The sequence below is a fragment of the Ovis aries genome, chromosome 1 (genome assembly GCF_016772045.2).
Source record: "Ovis aries strain OAR_USU_Benz2616 breed Rambouillet chromosome 1, ARS-UI_Ramb_v3.0, whole genome shotgun sequence".
Taxonomy (NCBI): domain Eukaryota; kingdom Metazoa; phylum Chordata; class Mammalia; order Artiodactyla; family Bovidae; genus Ovis; species Ovis aries.
The window spans coordinates 275,174,853-275,200,990 of NC_056054.1; the positions used below are offsets into that span (position 1 = coordinate 275,174,853).

Sequence of the window (26,138 nt, forward strand, 5' to 3'; positions counted from 1 at the left end):
CTTCATTCGTTCACTCACCCACAGCAACCGAGGGCCTAATAGGAAGCACCAGGCACTCAGGGGCACAGAGACACAGCAGGAACTGACCATCAGAAATCCCACTCCCCACGGTGCCCAGTTTCTAGTGAGGGGAGACAGGCGTGTACGTTCAAAACATACGTACGATTTTACACGGCATCACATGGCAGAAAACATGGTGGGCACAAATAAAGCAGACAAGGGGACTGAGAGTGTCTGACAAAGGCGCGGAGTTTGAAGCAGGATGGTCAGGAAAGGCGTCACTGAGATCTGAGGTGCAGGACATTTGGGCAAAAACTCAAGAGAAGGGAAAATACCAGCTTTGCAGATAACACGAGGGCCAGCAGGTGCCAAGGCCCCAAGTAGGCCCCAGTGGTTTGGAGGATCAGCAGAGCAGCCAGTGCGGCTGAAGCTCAGCCTGGGGGAGTGGGCTGAGGTCTGGGAGCCAGCAGGGCATCCGGCAGGGGGGATCTGTGGAGTTTTGATGACTTTTACTCTGAGAAGGGAAGCCAGTGGAAGCAGCTAGAGGATTTGGGCAGGGGCATGACGTGACTTGACTTAATTTTCAAAGGATCCCTCTGGGTGCTTTGCGAACAGTTTGAGGGTGGGAAAGGGAAAAAAAAAAAAAAAAAGGGAGGCGGGGAACAATTTTGCCACTGCAAAAATCCAAGTCAGCCAACTGATCACAGCTTGGTGGTGAGAAGTGGTCAGATTCCACCCAAAGCTGACTGGATTTACTGACAGATCCATCAAGGGTACGAGAGGGAGGGAGGGATCAGGTGTGACTGCAAGTGCTCTGAAGTAAGACGGTGATGAGAGCTGAGTGCCTCCCATCCCAATGTCCAGTTTTGTTTTCTTGTCAGTTTTTCTTAGTGACTTCCCTAAACTAATTCTGTAAGGGCTATACTCCTCGCTTTGTGTGCCCCTGAAGTCTCTGCTCGGTTAGCCAAGTGGTCAGGTAAGGGGCAGGACTCCCCTTCCTTAAACTCCTTGAACCGGTATCTGAGCCCCTGCTGGGAGCTCTGTGCCCGCATTCAGGCAGTTCACAACTCGCATCCGTCTTCTTTCTTGTCTGTGCAGAGACTCAGGTTCACCTGGCAGACTGAGCTTCTTAGGCCATCCCTGGGCTTGTGCACGTCCTGCATGTGTGGCCTTCTGGGTTCCGAGGAACATCCTGGCACCTTCCAAACCCTCCGGGGGATACCCCGCTCCTCAGATCTCCCTTCCGGGTCTCTTGCTGGCCTCTGGCTTGCCTGCTGAGCTTCTGGTCAGTCTCTGGCTTGCACTGTTTCTGCCCTGGGCAGCTGTGATGTTCAGTAAGGGCCCCTGACCATTTCTGATGGATGTCTGGTGGATAGGGTTTCTCTCTAAGTGAGTTCTGATTAAAGTCAAATAAAGACAAGCCCTAAGAACAAGATTTGTTTTGCGGGAGCTGCTGGAACTAGTGACCATTTACTGGGGACGGGACTTTCAGGGTGTTCCAGATTCATTCTTTCTCCCCAGTGGTTGCAAGGCTGCTGGTCAACCACGGCTATGGCAGATCTGGGTGGAAAGAGGGGAAGTTAAAATGGTAGAAAGCGTGCTCTTCTTACTGAGGCTGAGCCATTTTTTCCTTGAGTAGATGCTCCTTACATTGATTGAGTCCTTTAACTGTTACTTCTGAACAAGCTGACTTTGGCGTTTCTGCCGTTACTATTTTATTTGTGGAGAAACAGATTTTTCAGAGGTTCTTCTTCCGTTATTCCAAAAGTCCACTCCTCTGGAACTCACTTTTTGGACTTAGTTGGTCATAAAAACTTACCTTTGATTTGTATAAAAATCAGCCTTACCTTTTTTAAGGAATGTGAAGAGAAAAAGTTTGTAGTGTTCCCAAATACTTAGCGTTTTTCTAATTTTCCACCTTTGCAAACAAAATGACAACACTCTAGAGAGGTGCACCTTTAGGTAGAGGTAATTATTTCTATAAGACAAATTTATATACGTACAACTGCTATGTCTAATGGCATGTACAGTCTAATTTAGATAAACGGTTCCAAATTGCTTTCTCCTAGGGTTTTAACATGGGCTTCCCGGAGAGCTCAAATGATAAAGAACCTGCCCACAATGCAGGAGACCTGTGTTCAGTCCCTGGGTCCTGAAGATCCCCTGGAGAAGGGCATGGCAACCCACTCCAGAGGAGCCTGGTGGGCTACTGTCCATGGGCTCACAAAGAGTCCACAACCGAGCGATCAATACACACACACACACAGGATTTTAACGTAAACATATGTGTTTAATGTATGTTTATACCTAAGCTAGGTAAAACTAGGAGAAGGCGATGGCAACCCACTCCAGTGTTCTTGCCTGGAGAATCCCAGGGATGGGGGAGCCTGGTGGGCTGCCGTCTATGGGGTCGCACAGAGTCGGACAGGACTGAAGCGACTTAGCAGCAGTAGCAGCAGCAAGCGTAAAAGTAATGTGATGCATTAAATTTTTATTTATTTGGTTAATCTGATGGAAGGAGGGCTTCATTATGTTAGTTAAGGTTTCTTAATAACTAGTGAGGGTGAATATCTTAAAAAAAAAACTCTGTCCTATGCGAGCAAATTCTGGAACACAGCCCGCGCGTGCGCGTGTGTGTATGTGTGTGTCTCTTTTTGGCTTCTGTTTTCAGGGTCCCTCAAGGAAGGCATTTCTTATCCAAGATGATAAAGCGGGAAACAATTTAAGCCTGTGCTATAAACCTAGGCTTTTCTTCTTCCTTTTATGATTATTTTCTCTTTGTTCCTTGGAACTGCACTCCTTGAGAAGCTTTTATTGCCTCGGGGTGCTGGAAGATAAAGCTAAAACAGAAGGAATGTTTGCTCAGCTTTGAGTTTCAAATTACTCCTAAAAGTCCACAGACAAAAAGGAATCTAAGAAACCAACCAAAGCATTTTGATTCACAAGATGTCTTTTTCACAAAATGAAATAAAAGACTTCCCATCTTTTCCTAAGATTATACAACCAAATTTATCCGTCCGTTCAAAATTTGGGTCATTCACCTATAACATTTGCTAGTGCTGGTGACTTTTTGAAGTTATTACTATAATGGCTCTTTTAGACGTTTTTCTACGTTAATTCCTCCATTAAAAGTTTCCTGCTTCTTCCTGGGTCCAATTTGAGAATTCATATCTTAACCGCAAAGCCTTGGCAGGCGGAATAAAGCCTATGCCCTTAACGTCTAGGGTCTGTAAGTGTGCTGGTTTACAGGGCAGAAGCAACGCTGCAGGCGCGATTTAAGAACCTGAGCTGGGAAGAGTGTCCCGGGTGGCCATGGTGCGTCAGTGTGGACAGGGGTCCTTAAAGTGAGACAGGAGAGCAGAAGGAGGGTCGGAGATGTGACTGCAGAGAACGAGGCAGCTGAAGACAGAGAGAGCGCTGGCCTGCTGGTGCCGGCTGTGAGGATGGAGAAAGGGGAGCGAGGCAGTGAGGACCCTAGAGGCTGCGAGTGGCCCTCCGCCGACAGCCAGCGGAGGAACGGGGGCCCCGGCGCTACAGTCACTAGGAACTGAACACTGCCGGCAGCACAAACGATTCTCCCCCAAGGGCCTCCCGATACCTCGGCTTTAGCTTGGCGAGACCTAAGTCAGACCTCTCGCCTCCAGAGCTGTTGAATAAGTGGGAAATTCTCATTATTACTCCTCCTTCTTTTTTTTTTTTTTAAATTATACTCTACTTATGATCTCTAGATGGCAGAGGAACCATCTTTAGATGGCGAGGAACCAGAGACCAAATTGCCAACATCCGCTGGCTCACAGAAAAAGCAGGAGAATTTCAGGAAAACATCTGTTTCTGCTTCACTGACTAGGCTAAAGCTTTTGAGTGTGTGTATCACAACAAACCGGAAAATTCTGAAAGAGATGGGAATACCAGACCATCTTACCTGCCTCCTGTGAAACCTGTATGTAGGTCAAGAAACAACACTTAGAACTGGACATGGAACAATAAACTGGTTCCAAATTGGGAAAGGAGTATGTCAAGGCTGTATACTGTCACCCTGCTTATTTAACTTATATGCAGAGTACATCATGAGAAGTGCTGAGCTGGAGGAAGCACAAGCTGGAATCAAGATTGCCGGGAGAAATATCAATAACCTCAGATATGAAGATGATACCACCCTTATGGCAGAAAGTGAAGAAGAACTAAAGAGCCTCTTGATGAAAGTAAAAGAGGGGAGTGAAAAAGCTTAAAGCTCAACATTCAGAAAATGAAGATCATGGCACCTGGTCCCATCACTTTATGGCAAATAGATGGGGAAATAATGGAAACAGTGGGTGACTTTATTTTCTTGGACTCCTAAATCACAGATGGTGACTACAGCCACAAAATTAAAAGACGCTTGCTCCTTGGAAGAAAAGTTATGATCCACCTAGACACCATGTTAAAAAGCAGAGACATTACTCTGCCAACAAAGATCCGTGTAGTCAAAGCTATGGCTTTCCCAATAGTCATGTATGGATGTGAGAGTTGGACCATAAAAAGAAGGCTGAACACCAAAGAACTGATGCTTTTGAACTGTGGTGTTGGAGAATACTCTAAAAAGTCCCTTGGACTGCAAGGAGATCCAATCAGTCCATCCTAAAGGAGACCAGTCCTGAATAGTCACTGGAAGGACTGATGCTGAAGCTGAAGCTCCAATACTCTGGTCACCTGATGCGAAGAGCTGACTCATTGGAAATGACCCTGATGCTGGGAAAGATTGAAGGCTGGAGGAGAAGGGGACGACAGAGGATGACATGGTTGGATGGCATCACTGACTCAGTGGACATGAGTTTGAGCAAAGTCTGGGAGATGGTGAAGGACAGGGAAGCGTGGTGTGCTGCAGTCCATGGGGTCACAAAGAGTTGGACACGATTGCGTGACTGAACAGTAACAATGCTCTGCAGAATTTCATCATTTGACCTGATAGCTCAGATTCTAAGATACTCTAAAACACCAGGTAGATTCATTTACATTTTATTATACTCCTGGAAAGACTTACAATTTTGTGGACTACAAGAACTCTCTCCTCCCAATTTATCTTCCAATATGAAAAAAAAATTGTTGTAACAAATTATATGTATCAAATCTTATAAAATTTTAGTTTTTTTTGATTATTGTCTGAAAATAAGGTAGGGGTATCTCTGTCAGGCATTTATAATAAGCTGTTGGGAAATTTTTCCATTTAAAAGAAATTACAAACATTATTGGGCTTCCCAGGTGGCACAGTGTTAAAGAACCAGTCTGCCAGTGCAGGATAGACGCTAGGGAAGCACGTTAAACCCTGGGTCGGGAAGATCCCCTGGAGAAGGAAATGGTAACCCACTACAGTATTCTTGCCTGGAAAACTCCATGGACAGAGAAGCTTGGCAGCTACAGTCCCCGGGGTGGCAGAAAGTCAGACGTGATGAGTGTGTGCACATGTGCACGCACACACATGCACACACAGACACACACACATCATCAGGGGAAAATCTCAAGAGTGGTTCCTATCATAGAAATCAACTGTTTCCATGGTGAAATTATGATGAAATCAAGAGAACTCAGGTTTTAGATTTTATCTGTCCTATAGCCATCTACCATTCCTGGACCTTTACTATACGCATACTTCCCTAGTCCGGTGACCCAAAGAAGAAATTAGAAAATTAAAATACCCTGATGTTTACAAAAGGTTAGTCCATGCACATGTATGGACCTTTACACGCTGTATCATTTGATCCTAATGACACTATGAGAAAACTGAGGCTTACAGAGTTTAACCGACTCTATGCCCAGGAAATAGTGTTTATATATACAGCTAGCAGTATCATGCGGTTTGTCCAAACTTAAGGACTAAAGCAACACGTTACTGCACTTCTGCATCAGAGAGGGTGACGCTAAGGAGCGATTCGACCTGGGGAGCGGCTGAGGCCTCTCCTCGGTTCTTAGGATACACACGCACTTTGAAATGCTTTTTCCTGGAAACACAGATGGACGGTCAGGTCTCTTGTGTTCAGTTAGAGCGTTCCTGCTTATATTACAGACCAGATTTCAGGAAGGGCAGGGGCTGTGCCCGTCACAGCTTCTCCTGTTGGGTGATACATGGTGGGGTGACAGTCAACCTCTGCTCATGTTCTGCATGGAAGACCTGCAGGGGGCTGACTGCACTGCCGCTGCTCGACAGACAGCCCGCAGGCCACGTGTGCCGTTTTCTCGTATCCATAGTTAAACGCTAAAGACAAGTAAAATTAATTTAAATAAATATTTTACCTCACCAAACATCCAAACTATGATCATTCCAACATGCCATCAAAATAGAACGAGATAGTTCACACTCATTTCTTCAAACGAAGTCTTGAAAACCCAGTGCATACTCGTTGCAGTGCTCCTAGGCCCAATGTAGTGAACAGATACCACCCTGGACAGCACAGGTATAATCCACTTAACAGTCTAAATTTCCAAACTTTTTCACAACATGTAGACTGTTACATAAAATAACCGCAAAATAAGATGATGACGTATCTAGGCGAAATCTTTTGAATACCTGCTTTAACAAATCAGCTTATCAGTCATTTACTGTGTGGGAATATGTATCCAGTTATCCAATCCAGAGAGGATCTGAAAGTTCCGTTCTCCATGAGTTTCTTTTGTAGCTTTTATTCTGCTTAGCTAACTGTCGTTTCAGAGATAACATTAAGTCAGCTCTTTTCAGAATTTATCTCAGAATGAACAAATTCCAAACTGGTGGTAGTATTAATAAAGTACCATGTGGAGTGTATCGCATATAAAAATTGTGTACTAAAATACATTTCTCCTCTGTTAGAGAAACTGGCTAACATTTCTGTGCCCTGTGAGAACGAAAACACTTAGACCTCAAGAAGCTGGAGTCACCAGCATGTGAGACAGAAGGAAGGGCCTTCAGCCTCTCTGCCCTTTCCATGCCTAGCACACAGGCTCAGGACAACGTCGGGTGGATGGATGAGACGTTTCTCCAGCCAGGCCCCACCGGACAGATCCCGGCGGAGTCCGGGTCAAGAGGCCTGCAGCCCGTAAGCTGCACAGCGTCTTGACAGGACCGACACTCGTCCACGGGGGCGCCGGGGCCTGAGGCTCACTCCACGTCCGCGGGCGCCGGGGCCTGACGCTCACGCCTGGAGGCACACTGTTTACCACGCAGAGCTGGGCAGGACTCCAGCGGCACTGAGGCACGCTTTCTCTCAGGTGCCGACGGCCCCTGTGGCTTCCTCTCTGCAGACAGTCCCAGGTGAAAAGAACTGCGCTAGCAACAGCACTCCCCTTCCCTGGAACAGCTGCACCCGGGGCTGGTTTGGGCCAACAGAGGCCCGGGCTGGTCCCCTCTCACGACGGCCTCTGAGTGCTGTCCTGGCCTCAGGGGTCCCAGCAGCAACGGCACGGGGTTCACCCCCTCCCGCAGCTCAAGGCTGCTGCTTTGACTCCTCATGGATTCAGGGTGCTCCTGAAGGCACTACCCCAGAAGCGTCCTACGAAGGTCTGAAGTCCTGACCCAGAACGGCTTTTCATAATTACACGGTAAGTCACTCTTGAATATACTAAATATCCTCAAGCCACAGCAGGCATGCACAGTCTTTCCTTCAAATGTCGGGGAACAAGCCCTATGCGGGCTGACGGTAGGAAATGTGTCTAGAAAGTCTGCCGGCCCCGAGGACGGCCCCACAGGAGCTCGTAAGGAGCTTCTGAAACACCAGCTCAGGAGAGACGAGGCCTCGCACACACTCCGACTAACCTCCGACCCCAGCCAACGAAAGCTCAGAGGAGGGACCACCCGACCTTGTCTCAGGCCGTCAGATGGGAGCTACATCTGAAGGGTGGGGGTGGTGGTTCAGGGAAGGTCAGTTTTCTGCAGGAAAGACAGTATTTCAGAGGCAGACTACTGGGCACACCTCGATGAGACAAAGCCTGATCGACCCCTTGGGGCTCCCTGCCATCCGCATGGCACTGAAAGGAGTACCGCCACCCGCGTGAGCAGCGCAGGGTGAGTCCAGCAGGGTGGTCTCTCCCCTGACAGCGATCTCACTGGCTGTGCTGGGGAGGAGGGCCGCAGGCCGGGGGGACGGGGGCACACACATTCCTTTCAGAAGCTGCTGGCACCCTCAGTGTGGGCTCTGTCCTCCCGGTCACCCGGCTCTGGGGCAGACAGGGGCCTGGCCGCTCCAGTCAGCAGCCCTGGGGGACTGCAGGCTGGAGGCAGGGACGTGGGCTCAGGATGACTGGAGCTGGGCTGGACGAGGCGCCTCCTGCGCTGGGCCCCCGAGAGATCTCAGGGCTTCAGCTAAAGCTGGGGCGGTCATGGGTGACACACGAGCGGCTTGCCAAGCAGAATCCCTCAGATCCACACCTGCTGAGCTGGACACAGCTGGGGTCCAGTCTGACTCAGCTGCTGTCTAGTCGCGGGACCCTCAAGTCCCTGACCCTCCATAGGCCACAGTCTCTTCCATGGGGAGGCGAGCCCTTCACATGTGCTGGGTGCCCATGGTGGACACATGGGAAGGGCTCAGCGTGGTCCGAACATCTGCAATGGACTTAGCACACGCAGACCATCCACAGCGCACTGGGCACCCCCGACCCAGCACAGGTGGGTGGGGGCCGCCCTCCAGCCGCAGACCTGGGTGCTCTCCTGGACGGGCCACGGCCACCCTCCAGCCTCAGACCTGGGCGCTCTCCTGGATAGGCCCACAGCCGCCCTGCTTGGGGTACCCACAGACCTGGGGCACTCTCCTGGACGGGCCACGGCCACCCTCCAGCCTCAGACCTGGGCGCTCTCCTGGATAGGCCCACAGCCGCCCTGCTTGGGGTACCCACAGACCTGGGGCACTCTCCTGGACGGGCCCACGGCCACCTGCTCGGGGGGCGCCGAGAGACCTGGGCTAACGGGCTCCGAGCACAGGCTGCTCTGAAACGTTCAATAAATGTTCTGGGTCCCACGGGCTACGTGTCGATGGAGCTTATCTGTCAAGAGCTGAGTTCACTGAAGGAGCTGCTCCGGCATCAGTGGGGACCCGGATTGCAGGCTGGCTGGGGAGAGAGGAGGGAGGGGACGCAGGTGAAGCTCCTACGACGCCCCACGTGTGATAGTCTCGTGACCTTTCTCTCACTAAACTCAACAGGAAACAAGGACATGGGATGAGCGGTATTCCTAAATGGCCGGGCAGAACCCCGTGAACCTGAGACCAGCTGGGGATTTGGACACAGGACACCTAAAGGCAACACATTCAGGAGGCTGGGAATTCTAGGGGTCGCTGGTGGGAAGCCTGGCTCAGAGGATCGGGAAGGGCAAGGCCTCCAGGAAGCCCATCGCTACGGTCACAGAGAGGGGGTTGCCTGGACGTCACACGGTGACCCGGGAGCACACAGGATGCAGCTGGTCCCCTCCTGGTGACAGAGTATGGCCTCGCAGGCCTGAGCGACAGACAGCAAGAGGGCTCCGGTCTGCTCCTGAAACACACACGCTGGTGCCGCAAGAGGGCAAAGGACCTGCAGCGCCTGCAACCAACCCGGTTCTAGCCCGGCCAGAGACGTCTCATCCAGGGCTGATGTGCCAAAGTGCAAACGTGGGGGTTCAGATCGTCAGGACACGTTATTAAGACAACACAGAGGCGTTGCGTGGTTTGCTTCACACGGCTGACCCTGACGGCCAAGGAGGCACTTGAGGAGGCTCATGATGACCCCACCACCACAGCCGCCCCCAGCAGGCGGCACCCTCCAGTCCTTGTGGCGGACAGGCGTGCGGGTGCTGCCCCCACCCCGAAGCAGCTGTCCCTGCTCTCTCTACAGATGAGAGGCGGCACCCTCCAGTCCTTGAGGTGGACAGGCGTGCGGGCGCTGCCTCCCTCAACCCTGAAGCAGCTGTCCCTGCTCTCTCTACAGATGAGAGGCGGCACCCTCCAGTCCTTGCGGTGGACAGGCGTGCGGGTGCTGCCTCCCTCAACCCTGAAGCAGCTGTCCCTGCTCTCTCTACAGATGAGAGGCGGCACCCTCCAGTCCTTGCGGTGGACAGGCGTGCGGGTGCTGCCTCCCTCAACCCTGAAGCAGCTGTCCCTGCTCTCTCTACAGATGAGAGGCGGCACCCTCCAGTCCTTGAGGTGGACAGGCGTGCGGGTGCTGCCTCCCTCAACCCTGAAGCAGCTGTCCCTGCTCTCTCTACAGATGAGAGGCGAAACCCTCCAGTCCTTGCGGTGGACAGGTGTGGGGGTGCCATCCCTCCATCCCCAAAGCAGCTGTCCTTTCTCTTTACAGATGAGAGGTCAAGCAGCCTCCATGGGGCATCCAGCAAGGCAGTGACTAAGGCCGGATTCCAACTCAGGCCTGACTCCAGAGCCCATGCTGAGCACAGATTCATCACCCTGCTCCCTTAGAAAGGGCTGTAGTAAATGTGACTTGAAATGAAAGAAACGTGGAATGAGATCTTCTCATGGCAAAGGGCTAACTCTGACCTTGTTCTCTATCCAACAACTCATTCATTCAATGTCTTTTGGAGTAAGTCTTCCCAAAAAAGAGGCATGCTCTAGTTAATTGAGAAGTCTCCTTAATTTGTTTCACATATTCTGAATTCCTCTGTCTTCTTAAAGCGATCATTTAGAAGGCAATGGAACTGCTTGTTCTGCTTCAGGACTCTCGTTTTTCAACAGCACGCACAGGGACTGCTACATGGCCATCTTCCAGGACAGCCTTTAGGCTCTGCAGCCCTCCCTGCAGGCAGGAGCAGGCTCTCCGTCCTGTCGCACTACGTCTTGCCTGAGCTGATCTGGCCTCCCTCGTCTCTGTCCCAGCCACTTACTGCTTGTCACCTGCACTGCACAGATTTTGCTTTCATCTTGAGGCTTCACAGTGAAGTCATCTCCAGACACGAGCTGTTAGCATATTAACGTGAGGTACCTGTTACCCTTTAGTTTAAAATATTTTTTCTTTGTCCTATAAGGAGTTATAAGAAACTTAACAATGGATATGTGTAGTTAAATGGGCTGGCAAAAGGAAGTGGGAGGAGAAAAAGGAGCTGTTTTTTCTCTTTTTTCCCTTTAGTTAACTGGGATTGTCTAATGTTACATGCACTTTAGTTTTACATTAACAGTGGTTAAGTGGGAAGGGAGACTTTTATCCTTTTCAACCTTTTTCTATTAAACAAACAAACAAACCCCTATGTTCACAGCAGCACTATTTACAATAGCCAAGACATGGAATCAACCTAAAATGTCCATCCACGGATGAATGGATAAGGCGGAGGTGATACATACATACGGTGGAATGACCCGGATAGTCACGATGGTGTGGTCACTCACCTAGAGCCAGACCTCCTGAGGTACGAAGTCAAGGGGGCCTTAGGAAGCATCACTACGAACAAAGCCAGTGGAGGTGATGGAATTCCAGCTGATCTATTTCAAGTCCTAAAAGACGATGCTGTGAAAGTGCTGCGCTCAATACGCTAGCAAATTTGGAAAACTCAGCAGTGGCCACAGGACTGGAAAAGGTCAGTTTTCATTCCAATCCCAAAGAAAGGCAATGCCAAAGAATGGTCAAACTACCGCACAATTGCACTCATCTCACATGCTAATAAAGTAATGCTCAAAATTCTCCAAGCCAGGCTTCAACAGTATGTGAAGCGTGAACTTCTGGATGTTCAAGCTGGATTTAGAAATGCCAGAGGAAACCAGAGTTCAAACTGCCAACATCTGTCGGAGCATAAAAAAAGCAAGAGAGTTCCAGAAAAACATCTACGTTTGCTTTATTGACTACACCAAAGCCTTTGACTGTGCAGATCAGAACAAACTGTGGAAAATTCTGAAACAGATGGGAATACCAGACCACCTGACCTGCGTCCTGAGATATCTGTATGCACGTCAGGAAGCAACAGTTAAAACTGGACATGGAACCACAAATTGGTTTTCAAACTGGGAAAGGAGTACGTCAAGGCTCTATATTGTCACCTTGCTTATTTAACTTATATGCAGAGTACATCATGAGAAACTCTGGGCTGGATGAAACACAAGCTGGAATCAAGATAGCTGGGAGAAATATCAATAACCTCAGATATGCAGATGACACCACCCTTATGGCAGAAAGCAAAGAGGAACTGAAGAGCATTTTGATGTAGGTGCAAGAGAAGAATGAAAAAGCTGGTTTAAAACTCAGCATTCAAAAAACTAAGCTGGTGACAGTCTGCCATAAAAGGAATGAAATAATGCCATCTGCTGCAACATGGATGGACCTACAGATTGTCAAACTAAGCAAACTAAGTGAAGCGAAGTTGCTCAGACATGTCTGACTCTTTGCGACCCCATGGACTGCAGCCTGCCAGGCTCCTCTGTCCATGGGATTTTACAGGCAACAATACTGGAGTGGGCTGCCATTTCCTTCTCCACGGGATCTTCCCAACCCAGGGACTGAATCCAGGTCTCCTGCACTGCACGCAGATGCTTTTACCATCTGAGCCACCAGGGAAGTCCAAGCAAACTGAGTCAGAAATAAAAAGGCAAACATCGTGTGACATAGCTTACATGTGGCACCTCACATGTGACACAGATGAAGCTGTCGACAACACAGATGCAGAGAGCAAGCTTGGGGCTGCCAGCGTTGGGGTGCAGGGGAAGGATGGATTGTGAGCTTGGGATGAGCAGACGCAAACTAGTATCTATAGGGTGGATAAACAAGGTGCTACTGTACAGCCCAGGGAGCTATATTCAATAGGCTGAGACAAACCACAACGAAAAGGGAAAACCTGATAACATGCATAGTGGCATCTATGCATATGCATTTATGCACATTCACTCATATCTGAAACATGAACACACACAGACACAAATTTTAAAAATGCCTGTGTGTGGCACTGACTTAAGAAATATAAATTTCTTTCCTAAGGGTCCATTATATGATAGTATTTATATACTGCAGTTGTTAGAAATTATAATTTCCCTTTGGAAGTAATGTCTATGTATGTCTGTGTCCCTATATTTTAAATTTCAGTTCAGTTCAGTCGCTCAGTCATGTCCGACTCTTTGCGACCCCATGAATCACAGCACGCCAGGCCTCCCTATCCATCACCAACTCCCGGAGTTCACTCAGACTCACCTCCATTGAGTCGGTGATGCCATCCAGCCATCTCATCCTCTGTCGTCCCCTTCTCCTCCTGCCCCCAATCCCTCCCAGCATCAGAGTCTTTTCCAATGAGTCAACTCTTTGCATGAGGTGGCCAAAGTACTGGAGTTTCAGCTTCAGCATCATTCCTTCCAAAGAAACCCCAGGGCTGATTTCAGAATGGACTGGTTGGATCTCCTTGCAGTCCAAGGGACCCTCAAGAGTCTTCTCCAACACCACAGTTCGAAAGCATCAATTCGTCGTCACTCAGCTTTCTTCACAGTCCAACTCTCACATCCATATATGACCAATGGAAAAACCATAGGCTTGACTAGACGGATCTTAGTCGGCAAAGTAATAGCTCTGCTTTTCAATATGCTATCTAGGTTGGTCGTAACTTTCCTTCCAGGGAGTGTCTTTTATAATTTCATGACTGCAGTCACCGTCTGCAGTGACTTTGGAGCCCCAAAGAATAAAGTCTGACACTGTTTCCACTGTTTCCCATCTATTTCCCATGAAGTGACGGGACTGGATGCCATGATCTTGCTGCTGCTGCTGCTGCTGCTGCTGCGTCGCTTCAGTCATGTTCGACTCTTGCGACCCCATAGACGGCAGCCCACCAGGCTCCCCTGTCCCTGGGATTCTCCAGGCAAGAACACTGGAGTGGGTTGCCATTTCCTTCTCCAGTGCAGGAAAGTGAAAAGTCAAAGTGAAGTCGCTCAGTCGTGTCCGACTCTTTGCGACCCCATGGACTGCAGCCCGCCAGGCTCCTCCGTCCATGGGATTTTCCAGGCAAGAGTACTGGAGTGGGGTGCCGTCGCCTTCTCCGCCATGATCTTAGTTTTCTGAATTTTAAGTTTATGAATTAATAATTCCTAAGTATCTCTCAAAAACAGTTCCTGGGGGCATATGTGCTATTTCCAAAGATAACTTTGAAGAAAACTCTTTGAGTTAAGTTGACAAAAGATAAACTCTCCTGTGGCATGTCTTTTATGACTGCAACCTACACTGAGAAAACGATCTTTCCAACAATTTTCCAAAAATTATTTAGTGGCCTGGATTGTGAGATATCACTTTATATTTGTAATTTTCTTCAAAAAATTAAAACCCATATAATTATTGTGTGTTAAAAGGCAAAGATACAGATATAAGACCTCATGATAAGAAAAGACTACCTACAATTGAAGAATTATTGCAAATACTGATATTTGCTTCATTTCCTGACATCTGCCCCACCGCTCCGAGAAAAGACACACGGGAAGGCTACATGATATTTTATCTCCCTGAAAAGTGTGTCTGTTCTTGTGGGTCTGGACCCTCTGATGAGCTTCTCCAGCTTCTGGGATTACTGAGCCCCAAGAATCTCTCCAGCAGAGATTGCTAGAAAGCTTTCTGTTGCCACCACTAACTATTTTGGGTCCCTTCTACCTCCCCTTGCTCTCAGACACTCTGCAGGAAGTGTGCTGGGTTGAGGCTAACCCACAGTGACCTCTCCAAACCAGGGCAGGGCTTGCCCCACTGTCCACTGCAGGGGAAAGCTGTTCATCTGGCCTCCTGTCTCATTAAGCCGCTGGACCCGTCCCTGTGAGACTGATACAGTCCTGCTGGGGAGGGCAGACAGGGCAGTCGGGAACAGGGGCTCAGAAAAAGAGCTGGCTCTCGACCAGGTGGACTTGCCCGAGTCATCTGAAGTACCCGCGATGCCCACACAGTTTGGCGAAATGGGAGGGAGGCCCAGGGACCGGTGAAGACAGAGCCTGGCACACTGCAGGCAGCACATGGTCAGGGAGGGCGTGAGGGAGGGAGGGAGGGAGGGAGGGAGGCGATCCCACCTCTCTAAGGGCACACTGCAGGCACCCGGCACGTGCCTGCTGGGCGAGGGAGACGATCCTACCTCTCTAAGGGCACACTGCTGGAAAAGGAAATGGCAACCCACTCCAGTATCCTTGCCTGGAAAATCCCATGGATGGAAGAGCCTGGTGGGCTATAGTCCACGGGGTCGCAAAGAGTCGGACACGACTGAGCGAGCTTACTTCACTTCACTTCACCTCAACGGCACACTGCAGGCAACCAGCAAGTGCTCGCTGGGCGAGGGAGGGAGACAATTCTACCTCTCTAATGCAAGTCATCTGAACAAAATGCTGCCATCACCTTCTTTAAGAGTCTGTTTACAAAGGGATGCTGTTCACGTGTCTACTGGAAAACATGGATTGAGCAGGAGCGTAGAAGCAGAAGTCAGAACAGGAAGCAGCCTTTAGCTTTCTCTTTCCATACAGGTATAAACCCATCAGGCTTTCGCAGCCAGAGACACACTCTGCGGCAAACTAACCCTGCCACAGCAGAACGCCTGCTCGACAGCTGCCTGGGGCAAGCCCCCCGGCAGTCAGTGGTGAGGACTGCGTGCCTTTCAGTGCCGTGGGCCCAGCTTCAATCCCTGGCCAAGACACTAGGGTCCCACAGGTTGTGTGGTACAGCCAAAAAAAAATACTTTTAAGGAAACAAATTTAAGTCTTGTGAATTCTCACCGGGTCAGGAAATCGCATCAGCATTCACGTAGCTGCAATACCTGACGAGGGGAAAGAGGAGTCGCTGGTCTGCCTCCTGCACCAGCTACGCCGCAGCAGCCCGTTATTGCTTAGGTCACTGCGCAGAGTAAGCGGCAGCTTTCACAGACTCTGAGAGCTCCGAAAGCCCTAAAGGTCAGCGGGTCAATTACCAGAACACAGCCAGAAACCCTACCAGGGAAACGCAGGACTATATACAGAAGCAAGATCACACCCCTCTGTCCCACGGTATGTTTAACACGTTAAGTCAACACACCACTCATGTCCTAACCATGACATATCATTTTCTGTTACGCTATTAAAAAGCACAGATATTACGGAGACATGTCATTATTAGAACAGCAGCTTAATGCTAGCAGCATGACTACTGTGCGGGTATTTTAAACTAAGGAAGACATTTATGAATTTCTATTAATACTGTCCTCTTTCTAGTCTGAATTTGAAGGGAGGATTCTTAGTCTAGCCTTCCATTTAATACAGACTTTCTCTCTACAGAATATTTTAAAAGATTTTGTAATAAAAGATAAATGCAGCAACTTTAAATATTTATGTTTCTAAATTCCATAGGAGGTGCTGAATATGGATTACTATTGTTTTAAATTTCTTAAATAAACTTTTTCTAGATTTTGGACACACGGTTATGATATTTAAATATTCTTTTTATTTTAAATCATTGCCAATTACTATACATAGAGATTTGTCACGCTGAATTCTAATTCTGTTAAAATGACTCATAACACAAAGCCTGTACTTAGAAACAAATTTTGAAATCAAGTTGTAATTCTTCTCTGTAAACTATAATAAGTGCTTCTGGCTAATACATACAATAATAAGCAGACACACAGCATCTAAGGTGTTTAACCTCAGAGCCAATCTGTCAAATCCTATCACAGAGCACCTTTGCAACTGAAAAACACCTCAGCATGAACTGCCAGTTACAATGTGGTGTTAAAAGAACCACAGGATCTAGAGCGCCGCATACTGCAAGGAAAGAGACTGGTACAAACTCAGGTAAAGAAACATTAAGAACCAGGCTGCAGTCAGCTCGGGCGCTAGCAAGGTATGACGGGAGAGGGGACTTTTGTCCTAGACAACAGTGCCACTCAGTGGTTGAACAATGGAGCGAGCTGGTAAACGGCGTGAATGGTGGGTGGCAAAAAGGAAAATGGAGTTTGGGAGGAGGCAGTGAGACTGCAGGCAAAGAGAGACTGCGTTGCCATGGTAACTGTACCTGGGAGGCCGGTCAGGGTCTGGACAGGACCAGAAACCTGAGCATCGCTTCCTGTAACTACATCGCCTGGATTTCATAAGAAAAAATAATTAGATTTCATAAAGAGGAAAAAAATTAGCTTTTCTTTCCTAGTTAATGCTATAATACTTTGACCTATCAACCTAATTACTAAAAGTACAGTGAATCAAATCATAACACAATCTTAGAAAAATTAATATAAAGTATTTCTTAAAGGAACTAATTTTTACAGTGTTTCCTTAAAAGTTTGTGCCTGTTTTTCTTGAGGAAAAAAAGTTTCTACAGGTCTAAAGTACAGTAAACTAGCCATCAATGGATACTGCTGAGCAGATTTCACTGTCCTACAAATGACAGCATGATTTTATATTTTCTTATTTAAAAAATTCTTTATCCAAAAGTATCTATGTATTTAATTAAGAAGTAAAGATGTTCCTTTGAAATCGATTTCCTCCTGTAACAGACAAAATTTATTTTTAACGAAACTTGAAACCAATTTCTTCAGTGATAAGATAAAGACCTAGACAAGTTCTGATTTCATATTAAGTACTGAAAAGATTTCATAAGTTACCACATGCACTTAGAAATGTCAACATGTAAAAATAAATCTGTGAACTGCATACCCTTTAAACTTGATATACTTACTATAGGCAAGATTTCATTTACAAATTGGACCTGTAGTAAATGCTTAAAATAAAGAAGTGCTCAAACTAAAAAAACATAGAAAGAAAAAGGAGGGTAAGGGAAAGAAAGGAAAAGGAAATGCTGAGAAGCACTTGAGGTATAGGACCATTGAGAAGCAAGATTTTTGGGGGTCTTTGATTTCCTTCCTGGATGACAAAGTTCACCATGAAGTACAGCCACTGTCAACCGAATCCTCTCCTGGACTGGTCAGCATCTGAAGCCTTGTGCTATTTTGATTAACAAGCTGAAAAACAAGCCTTCTTAAAAGGCACCACATTTTCTATGTATGATAACACATAATTAACAGATCTGCTTTCCCTGTAGCTCCTATACAATAGTAAAAAAAAAAATCAATTTTTGAATTATATAACAACCTTCAGTGCCTTGACCACTGGCTATAATGAGGATTTACAGCACAGACAGCTCATCTGACATTACTGGGTTGTAATTAGAGCATTCCTATCAATTAACAGGACATGCATTTATATTCTCCCATAGCAGAAATAAAACCTGCAAATAGGTACATACTCCAAATAACTGGTAAACAACTTTCAGTGGAACTCCCCAGGCCCTGAGCTCCCTAATCCAGCTCAGCCTCTATTCACTGGTAAGCAGTGTGCCTCATGTTCTGTACTCTCGAAGATTTCCAAGTTCACGCTTGCTACTCATTTTACTCGGCAGCTTCTGGATCACCGATTAATGCATATTTAGAGACTGAGGCTAAGTTTAATATTGATGTCACCTGGAAAATGTTGGAGGACCATCTGTGCTCCCTCCTTCCTTCAGGACCCCACCCCCAACACAGATACCCACGGCAGAATGCACTTCAAGTAACAGATATTTGAATGCTGGCTTTCTCACAGAACTCTTCCTCTATATGAGCAGAGATAATCGGGAGTTAACTAACACATAAGGGTTAGCCATAAGGGTTTTCAGCTGCATAAACAACCGCTTTTCGAAACAAGGTTCAAGTTTTCCTACAGAGCGCACTAAAAAGGCACGAAGCACAGGGCTGTTCCGAGATAGTCAGAAGCCCTGTCCCAGCGCGGGTCTTGGGAAGGAGTCAGCACTGTGCTCACCCTCTCCCGGGCCAGGGGACACAGCAGGTTCAGGTCAGCATCGGGGTGCGGCAGGACACTGGCGGGAAACGCCCGCAGAAAGAACCGCTGCTGGAGGAGAGTTAACAAACACACCTTTCATCTAAGGAACCACAGGTTTGCAGAGCTGGCATGCTCCCCAGGGGTCAGGTCAAACCCTTATTTCCGGGTGGGGAAAAGGGTCAGAAAGTTTCAGGTTTCTGCCTGTGGTTCACTGGAGAGCAAGTGAAGGATCAACCTACCCCACTTCTACCAGTACAAACTGATCTCTTCACCTTCTGGTCTATTTTATTGAAACCTTCATCCAGGGAGGGGCCCCGAGCATCTTTAATATGAAGGTAGAGAAGCTTTCTGTAGGTTGACATGAGAAGAATAAACCAGAAATGAAACGAAGAGCTGCCAAACAAGATCGCTTCCGTGCCGCACAGGGACCGGTCACGGAATGCTCCAGCGATGCTCCTGTTCCAAATGCTCTGCTTAAGTGCTCTGTTGCTTCCTTATAACTGGGGGCTTAGTTTTCATCAATTGTTCAGTCCTCATGTACTTCCTTTCTCACTCACTGTGATATTAATACTTGACATTTCCTTAGAGACACAACTTTATATTTCTATAGTCATTTGGCTTGGTTCCTCAGAAAATTTAAGCTGCGGCATTAAGAGATTCTCTGACTCATTTGACTGCCATCAGTTAGAATCGCTACTAACTATGGCTTGTTATCAAAGCAATATTGAAGTCATATTTGTTTAGAACAATAAAACAGTACAATTAAGAAATATATAAAATAACATTCATTTCCATCCTGGAAGTGGGCTTGTCTCCTGGCATTAAAATACATTTACAATATGTTACAGATTTGCAGTCTCCTTCTCTTTAAATCACGTGTGATAGCTCTACATTAAAAAGAGAAGAGTGTAATAATATTAAAAGATGTTCCTATGTAAGGTAAATGGAATATTCTAATAGAAATTTAAACAGCAATTATATAAAGTCTAATACTTCATACAGGCAACGACAGATAAATGTAACCAACAGAAGCACACTGGCTGTTGAACACAGTTTGTTTTCTGTTACTGGCATATAGAGTCCATTTAACTTAAGTTTACCATTTTAAATACCAGTAATTAAAATTTTGGTAACGTTGGATGCAATCGTCTTAAACAGAGTATATGGAACATGGGTTAATATCTAACAATTCAATATATTATTGTTATTGTCAACACTGACTGTTGGGTACTGAACTTGGCTATGATCCAGGCTATGATTCCTTTATGACGTGGATGAGGCAGGGGTCAAGAGGGTATCTGCTCCGACACTAAATGGCCATGGACTCCAGGCTTTGTGAGGCCTCAGGATTGATTTCTGTAGACTTTCTGCCATCATGTTAGTATCTCGTGCTTCCAGAATACAGACAGCAGAGCCCACCGCTAAGAATAAATGTAGCTGTTTCTAACAGGCTTGATTCATACATCTTTGGAGGTAAGTGGAAAATATGAGAAAAAGTTCTGGGTAGGAACCCGAAAGGCTCTCTTACGAACACAATGAGCGAGGTGAAGTGCTGGGAAGCCCCTAAAGGGGAGGGCGACTCCCCGAGCCCCGGCACCCGCACACCGAGAGCCTGTCTCACGCTCTCCACCTCTCCCGGTGCCCCGACGTGGACACGGGCCCTGGCTGTGTGAGACATCCTGCCTGCCCTGTCCCCCATTCAGGGCTCTGCTTTGTGCTCCTCAAAGGTACGCGAGCCTGGTGACCTGCCTCCTCCGAACCAACCGCAGGGGTGAAAGCTGGGAAAGGCAGAGCCCAGGGTCCCAGGCCCGCCCCTTGCCAATGCTCTCCTAGCCAGAGACATCACTGCACAAAGTCAGCAGAGACCTCAGTCTACAGGCCTCAAGCTCTCTGCTGTGACAAGCTCTCTGCTGTTCACACCACGCTCGGTGGGCGTGACCACGACTCAAATGCAAGCACACTGAGGCGGAAATGTTAAGAAAGTACTTTAACAAATTAGCTCGTAAAAAGTTCTTAAGAACAGTACAGTATCTGAAATTCCCACTTGAAAACAATCTAACATGTTTTACAGTTGAGTTTTGCATTAGTCCCTCGTTCTAGGATGGTGGTTCCTTGAAGTCAGGTAAGGAAGGCCCAGGTTCTAGCATCCTCCCTTACCTCTGTTTAGCTGCACGGGCATACTTTCCGATTTCATCAGCCTCTGCTGCTGCTGCTGCTGCAGAGCGTGCCTGGGGGCCTCCGCCAAGGTCCTGGTGGGAGCCGCCGCCGGGGAGGGGGTGCCGCCACTGCCCACTGCCACGGGGCCTCCTGCACCACCCGGGGCTGCTGCAGGAGAAATCAGCTTCCTTCCGAAGTTAATCAGGCTGTTCGAGACCTTATTGATATTTAGGGGAGCGCCTTTGGCATTGGTCCTGTAAAAAAAAATATGTGGAGACACATTACTTAAATTAGAGAACAACTCTGTTCTCTAATCAGAGTATCACACATGCTGTTGATGAAAAGACAGAGCTCACATGCTTTGAAAAGGGCCATTTACGAGATCAGGCACAGAGTGAGGTATGGAAACTCAAAAGTGACCACAGGACAATCCAACTGCAAGACTTTTGAAGATGCGGCTTGCGGAATTGTTTTTTCCATTCCTTTATTCAACAGGGCCTAACAGTGCCAGCACTGCACCTGTCTGAAACACAGCTCCCCTGCTGGGGAGTCCAGGCAAGAAGTACGCCCGTCACGCTGCCAGGGAAGTAGGTGGTGACGGAAGCCTGCGAGGCGGGCTCCGAAGGGGCGGTCAGGGCTGGGCAAGCCCGGGGTGGCCGCAAAGGGGAGCGAGGGGAGACTGTCCTCCCCGAGGCCGCATCCCCCCCGATTCTGAAACAGCAGCGTCTCTGACAGCCGTGCAACCAGCCCAGAGTCCAGCGCGCGTTGGCCCGAGGCCCGAGTCTGCCCTGCCCGCCGCCCCACCTCCGCACCCGCTCCCTGCGGCCCTGCTCCCCTTCCCCGACACACCACGTTTCCCTGGTCTGCCCAGCGTGTCTGCCCTCTTCACTCCCCAGTGCACCAAAGTGCCTTGGAGACAAGGACGCTGTCTCCATCCCGCCGTTGCCAGCACATACCAGGTGTTCTGCCTACCCTTGCTAAGAGGCAGGTGCACCCTTTTCACCCGGGCCCCGGGCCGGCTCGCCGCCCACAGGCAGGGTCCCAGCGGCTCGGCCCTCCGGGGACGGCTGCTCCCAGAGCCCCGGCCCGCCTCCGCATCTCTCCTCTCTGCGTGTCTCCCATGAGCACACTGCCTGCTGCGCCTGCACTCGGGGGCACACATGTTTGCAGCCCTCCTCTGAACGCTCGTTCCTTCCTGGTCTCACCCTCCTCACAAAGTGGCTCAGTGAGCTTTCTGCGCTGCAGCCCGGCCCGCTTGGTCTGGCTGTGCTCCCCAGCTCCCAGCCCACCCCTGAGGTCACAGTGACCTCACTGCAGGGCCCAAGGGCCCCTCCACGCTCCCCTTCCACTCACACAGGCCTCTCCCGGTGACCGGGGTTTGCCAGCGCCGATGCTCAGCCTGGCAGAGAGAGGACACCAAGTCAACAGCTGTTAAAATGAATGATTACTTCCCAAATGAGTGACCGGCTTTAAGTATCTCGGGTCTATTATCCAGAGGACCAGTTAGACTATTTTACTTGTGGGATGTTGTCCATGTCAATATCAGTATGTAATCCAATCATTAGTAGCAGCTTATTTTCTCACATTTAGCTTTGGTTTTATAAGAGTAGGAAACCGGAAACCAAATCTGAGAGATCCACTTGTCATGATTTTAGTCACCTTAAACTTTGCCATCACTTCCTTTTCTCAGATCTGCCTGGCAGCAGGTACATGGCGACTCTCCCACATTCTATGTGGCGGCTGTAGCCGTGCCTTTACTAGCCGCTCTTCAGCCGCTGAGCGGGTCTGGCGCTTTGTGGCCCCTTGACTGCAGTGCGCCAGGCTTCCCTGTCCTCTCCTATCTCCCAGAGTTTGCCCAGACTCATTTCCATTGAGTTCGCGAGGCTATCTAACCATCTCATCCTCTGTTACCACTTTTGCCTCCTGCCTTGCCCTCAATCTTTCCCAGCATCAGGATCTTGTAGACAGAGCTCTCAGTAGAGCAAAAAGCTGTAAAGAACAATATTGCACAGGAACCTGGAATGTTAGGTCCATGAATCAAGGCAAATTGGAAGCGGTCAAACAGGAGACGGCAAAAGTGAGCATCAACATTTGAGGAATTAGTGAACTAAGATGGACTGGAACGGGTGAACTTAACCCAGATGACCATTATATCTACTACTGTGGGCAAGAATCCCTTAGAAGAAATGGAGTAGCCCTCATAGTCAACAAAAGAGTCTGAAATGCAGTACTTGGGTGCAATCTCAAAAACGACAGAATAATCTCTGTTCATTTCCAAGGCAAACCATTCAATATCACGGTAATCCAAGTCTATGCCCTGACCAGTAATGCTGGAGAAGCTGAACGGTTCTACGAAGACCTGCAAGACCGTCTAGAACTAACATCCAGGAAAGATGTCCTTTTCATTATAGGGGACTGGGATGTAAAAGTAGGAAGTCAAGAGATACGTGGAGTAAGTTTGGCCTTGGAGTACAGAATGAAGCAGGGCAAAGGCTCATAGAGTTTTGCCAAGAGAATGCACTGGTCATAGCAAACACCCTCTTCCAACAACACAAGAGAAGACTCTACAGAGAGTCTTCTACAGAGAGCAAGACCAGGAGCTGTGGCTCAGATCATGAACTCCTTATTGCCAAATTCAGACTTAAATTGAAGAAAGTAGCGAAAATCACTAGACCATCCTGGTATGACCTAAATCAAATCCCTTATAATTATACAGTGGAAGTGACAAACAGGTTCAAGGGATTAGACCTGACAGACAAGAGTGCCTTGAAGGACTATGGACAGAGGTTCATGACACTGTACAGAAGGCAGGCATCAAGATCATCCCCAAGAAAAAGAAATGCAAAAAGGCAAAATGGTTGTCTGAAGAGGCCTTACAAATAGGTGAGAAGAGAAGGGAAGCTAAAGGCAAAGGAGAAAAGGAAAGATATACCCATCTGTATGCAGAGTTCCAAAGGCAAGCAGAGATAAGAAAGCCTTCCTCAGCGATCAGTGCAAAGAAATAGAGGAAAACAACAGAATAGGAAAGACTAGAGATCTCTTCAAGAAAATTAAAGATAACAAGGGAACATTTCATGCAAAGATGGGCTCAATAAAGGACAGAAATGGTATGGACCTAACAGAAGCGGAAGATATTAAGAAGAGGTGGCAAGAATACACAGAAGAACTGTACAAAAAAGATCTTCAGGACCCAGATAATCACGATGGTGTGATCCCTCACCTAGAGCCAGACATCCTGGAATGTGAAGTCAAGTGGGCCTTAGGAAGCATCACTACAAAGTTAGTGGAGGTGATGGAATTCCAGTTGAGCTATTTCAAATCCTAAAAGACGATGCTGTGAAAGTGCTGTACTCATTATGCCAGCAAATATGGAAAACTCAGCAGCGGCCACAGGACTGGAAAAAGGTCAGTTTTCATTTCAATCCCAAAGAAAGGAAATGCCAAAGAATCTTTAAACTACCGCACAATTGCACTCATCTCACACACTAGCAAAGTAATGCTCAAAATTCTCCAAGCCAGGCTTCAACAGTATGTGAACTGTGAACTTCCAGAAGTTCAAGCTGGATTTAGAAAAGCCAGAGGAAACAGAGATCAAATTGCCAACATCCATTGGATCATAGAAAAAGCAAGAGAATTTCAGAAAAAACATCTATTTCTGTTTTATTGACTATGCCAAAGCCTTTGACAGTGTAGATCACAACAAACTGTGGAAAATTCTGAGAGAGATGGGAATACCAGACCACCTTACCTGTCTCCTGGGAATCTGTATACATGTGAAGAAGCAACAGTTAGAACTGGACATGGAACAACAGACTGGTTCCAAATTGGGAAAGGAGTACGCCAAGGCTGTATATTGTCACCCTGCTTATTTAACTTATATGCAGAGCACATCATGAGAAATGCTGGGCTGGATGAAGCACAAGCTAGATTCAAGATGATACCACCCTTATGGCAGAAAGCAAAGAACTAAAGAGCCTCTTGATGAAAGTGGAAGAGGAGAGTGAAGAAGTTGACTTAAAAGTCAACATTCAGAAAATGAAGATCATGGCATCCAGTCCACTTCATGGCAAATAGATGGGGAAACAGTGGAAACAGTGAGAGACTTTATTTTGGGGGGCTCCAAAATCACTGCAGATGGTGACTGCAGCCACAAAATTAAAAGACACTTACTCCTTGGAAGAAAAGCTATGACCAAGCTAGACAGCATATAAAAAAGCAGAGACATTACTTTGCCAACAAAGGTCCATCTAATCAAAGCTACAGTTTTTCCAGTAGTCATGTATGGATGTAAGAGTTCGACCATAAAGAAAGCTGAGTGTCAAAGAATTGATGCTTTTGTTGGACTCTCTTTTTATTATTATTTTTTTTAATTTATTTTTTAAATTTTAAAATCTTTAATTCTTACATGCGTTCCGATGCTTTTGAAGCGTGGTGTTGGAGAAGACTCTTGAGAGTCCCTTGGACTGCAAGGAGATCTGACCAGTCCATCCTAAAGGAAATCAGTCCTGAGTATTCATTGGAAGGACTGATGCTGAAACTGAAACTCTAATACTTTGGCCACGTGATGGGAAGAACTGAATCACTGGACAAGACCCTGATGCTGGAAAAGATTGAAGGCAGGATAAGAAGGGAATGCCAGAGGATGAGACTGTTGGATGGCATCACCGACTCAATGGACAGGAGTCTGAGTGAGCTCCGGGAGTTGGTGATGGACAGGGAGGCGACTGAGTGACTGAACTGAACTAGGCAGATCTCTGAACAGATAAAGTAGACAGAGCTCTAAGACATGACTGACCCAGAGTCCTACAGCAAAAATCAACGGGCTCTACGCTTCTCCTTTCCATAAAATCTTCTCTAATGATTCTAGCTAATGTTACAGGCTAGGTATGGGAGGCTTGGAGTTCAGCTTTATAAAAGAAAGAACTATTCATTTATAACACAATTAAATCTGAAAAAAAATCCTTTTCCAAATGGTTTATTTTGCATTATTTCATCTTCAAAGAAACGAGCTATGTAATGTCCTTCCAAAAATCGTTGAATAACAATGTTTCCTAAGAGAGATAATGATATATAGTGATGACGCATCGCTTGTAATTTTCTGCTGCTTCCTAAGGAAGTAAAGCCTTTCAGTTGACAGACATTACAGCTAAGCAACAGGGAAGGCACTCAGGACATGTTTATTGAGAGAAGGAGTGAGCGACATGTAAAGCACTCATCAATTACGGACTCAGACGGCATCTGCCTCGGGCACGGCACCTGCCTCGGGCACGGCACTGCACTCGG

At 47.6% G+C, this 26,138-nt stretch overlaps 1 protein-coding gene across 28 annotated transcripts in view; it reads right to left on the reverse strand.

The window, feature by feature from the left end:
- The window catches only part of TBC1D5 (TBC1 domain family member 5), a 593,124-nt gene that overhangs the window by 50,310 nt on the left and 516,676 nt on the right, over positions 1-26,138 (reverse strand). For 27 of the 28 annotated variants that reach the window (XR_009595889.1, XM_060396753.1, XM_060396793.1 and 24 more), the window contains one exon: positions 20,856-21,109. Coding sequence is in view for 27 of the 28 variants with exons in the window: in XM_060396753.1 (XP_060252736.1) it covers positions 20,856-21,109 (254 nt within the window). In the remaining variant the exon portion in view is untranslated. Of the gene's footprint in view, positions 1-16,899; positions 16,966-20,855; positions 21,110-26,138 lie in introns of all 28 variants that reach the window. The other variant, XM_060396810.1, reaches the window with a different exon arrangement.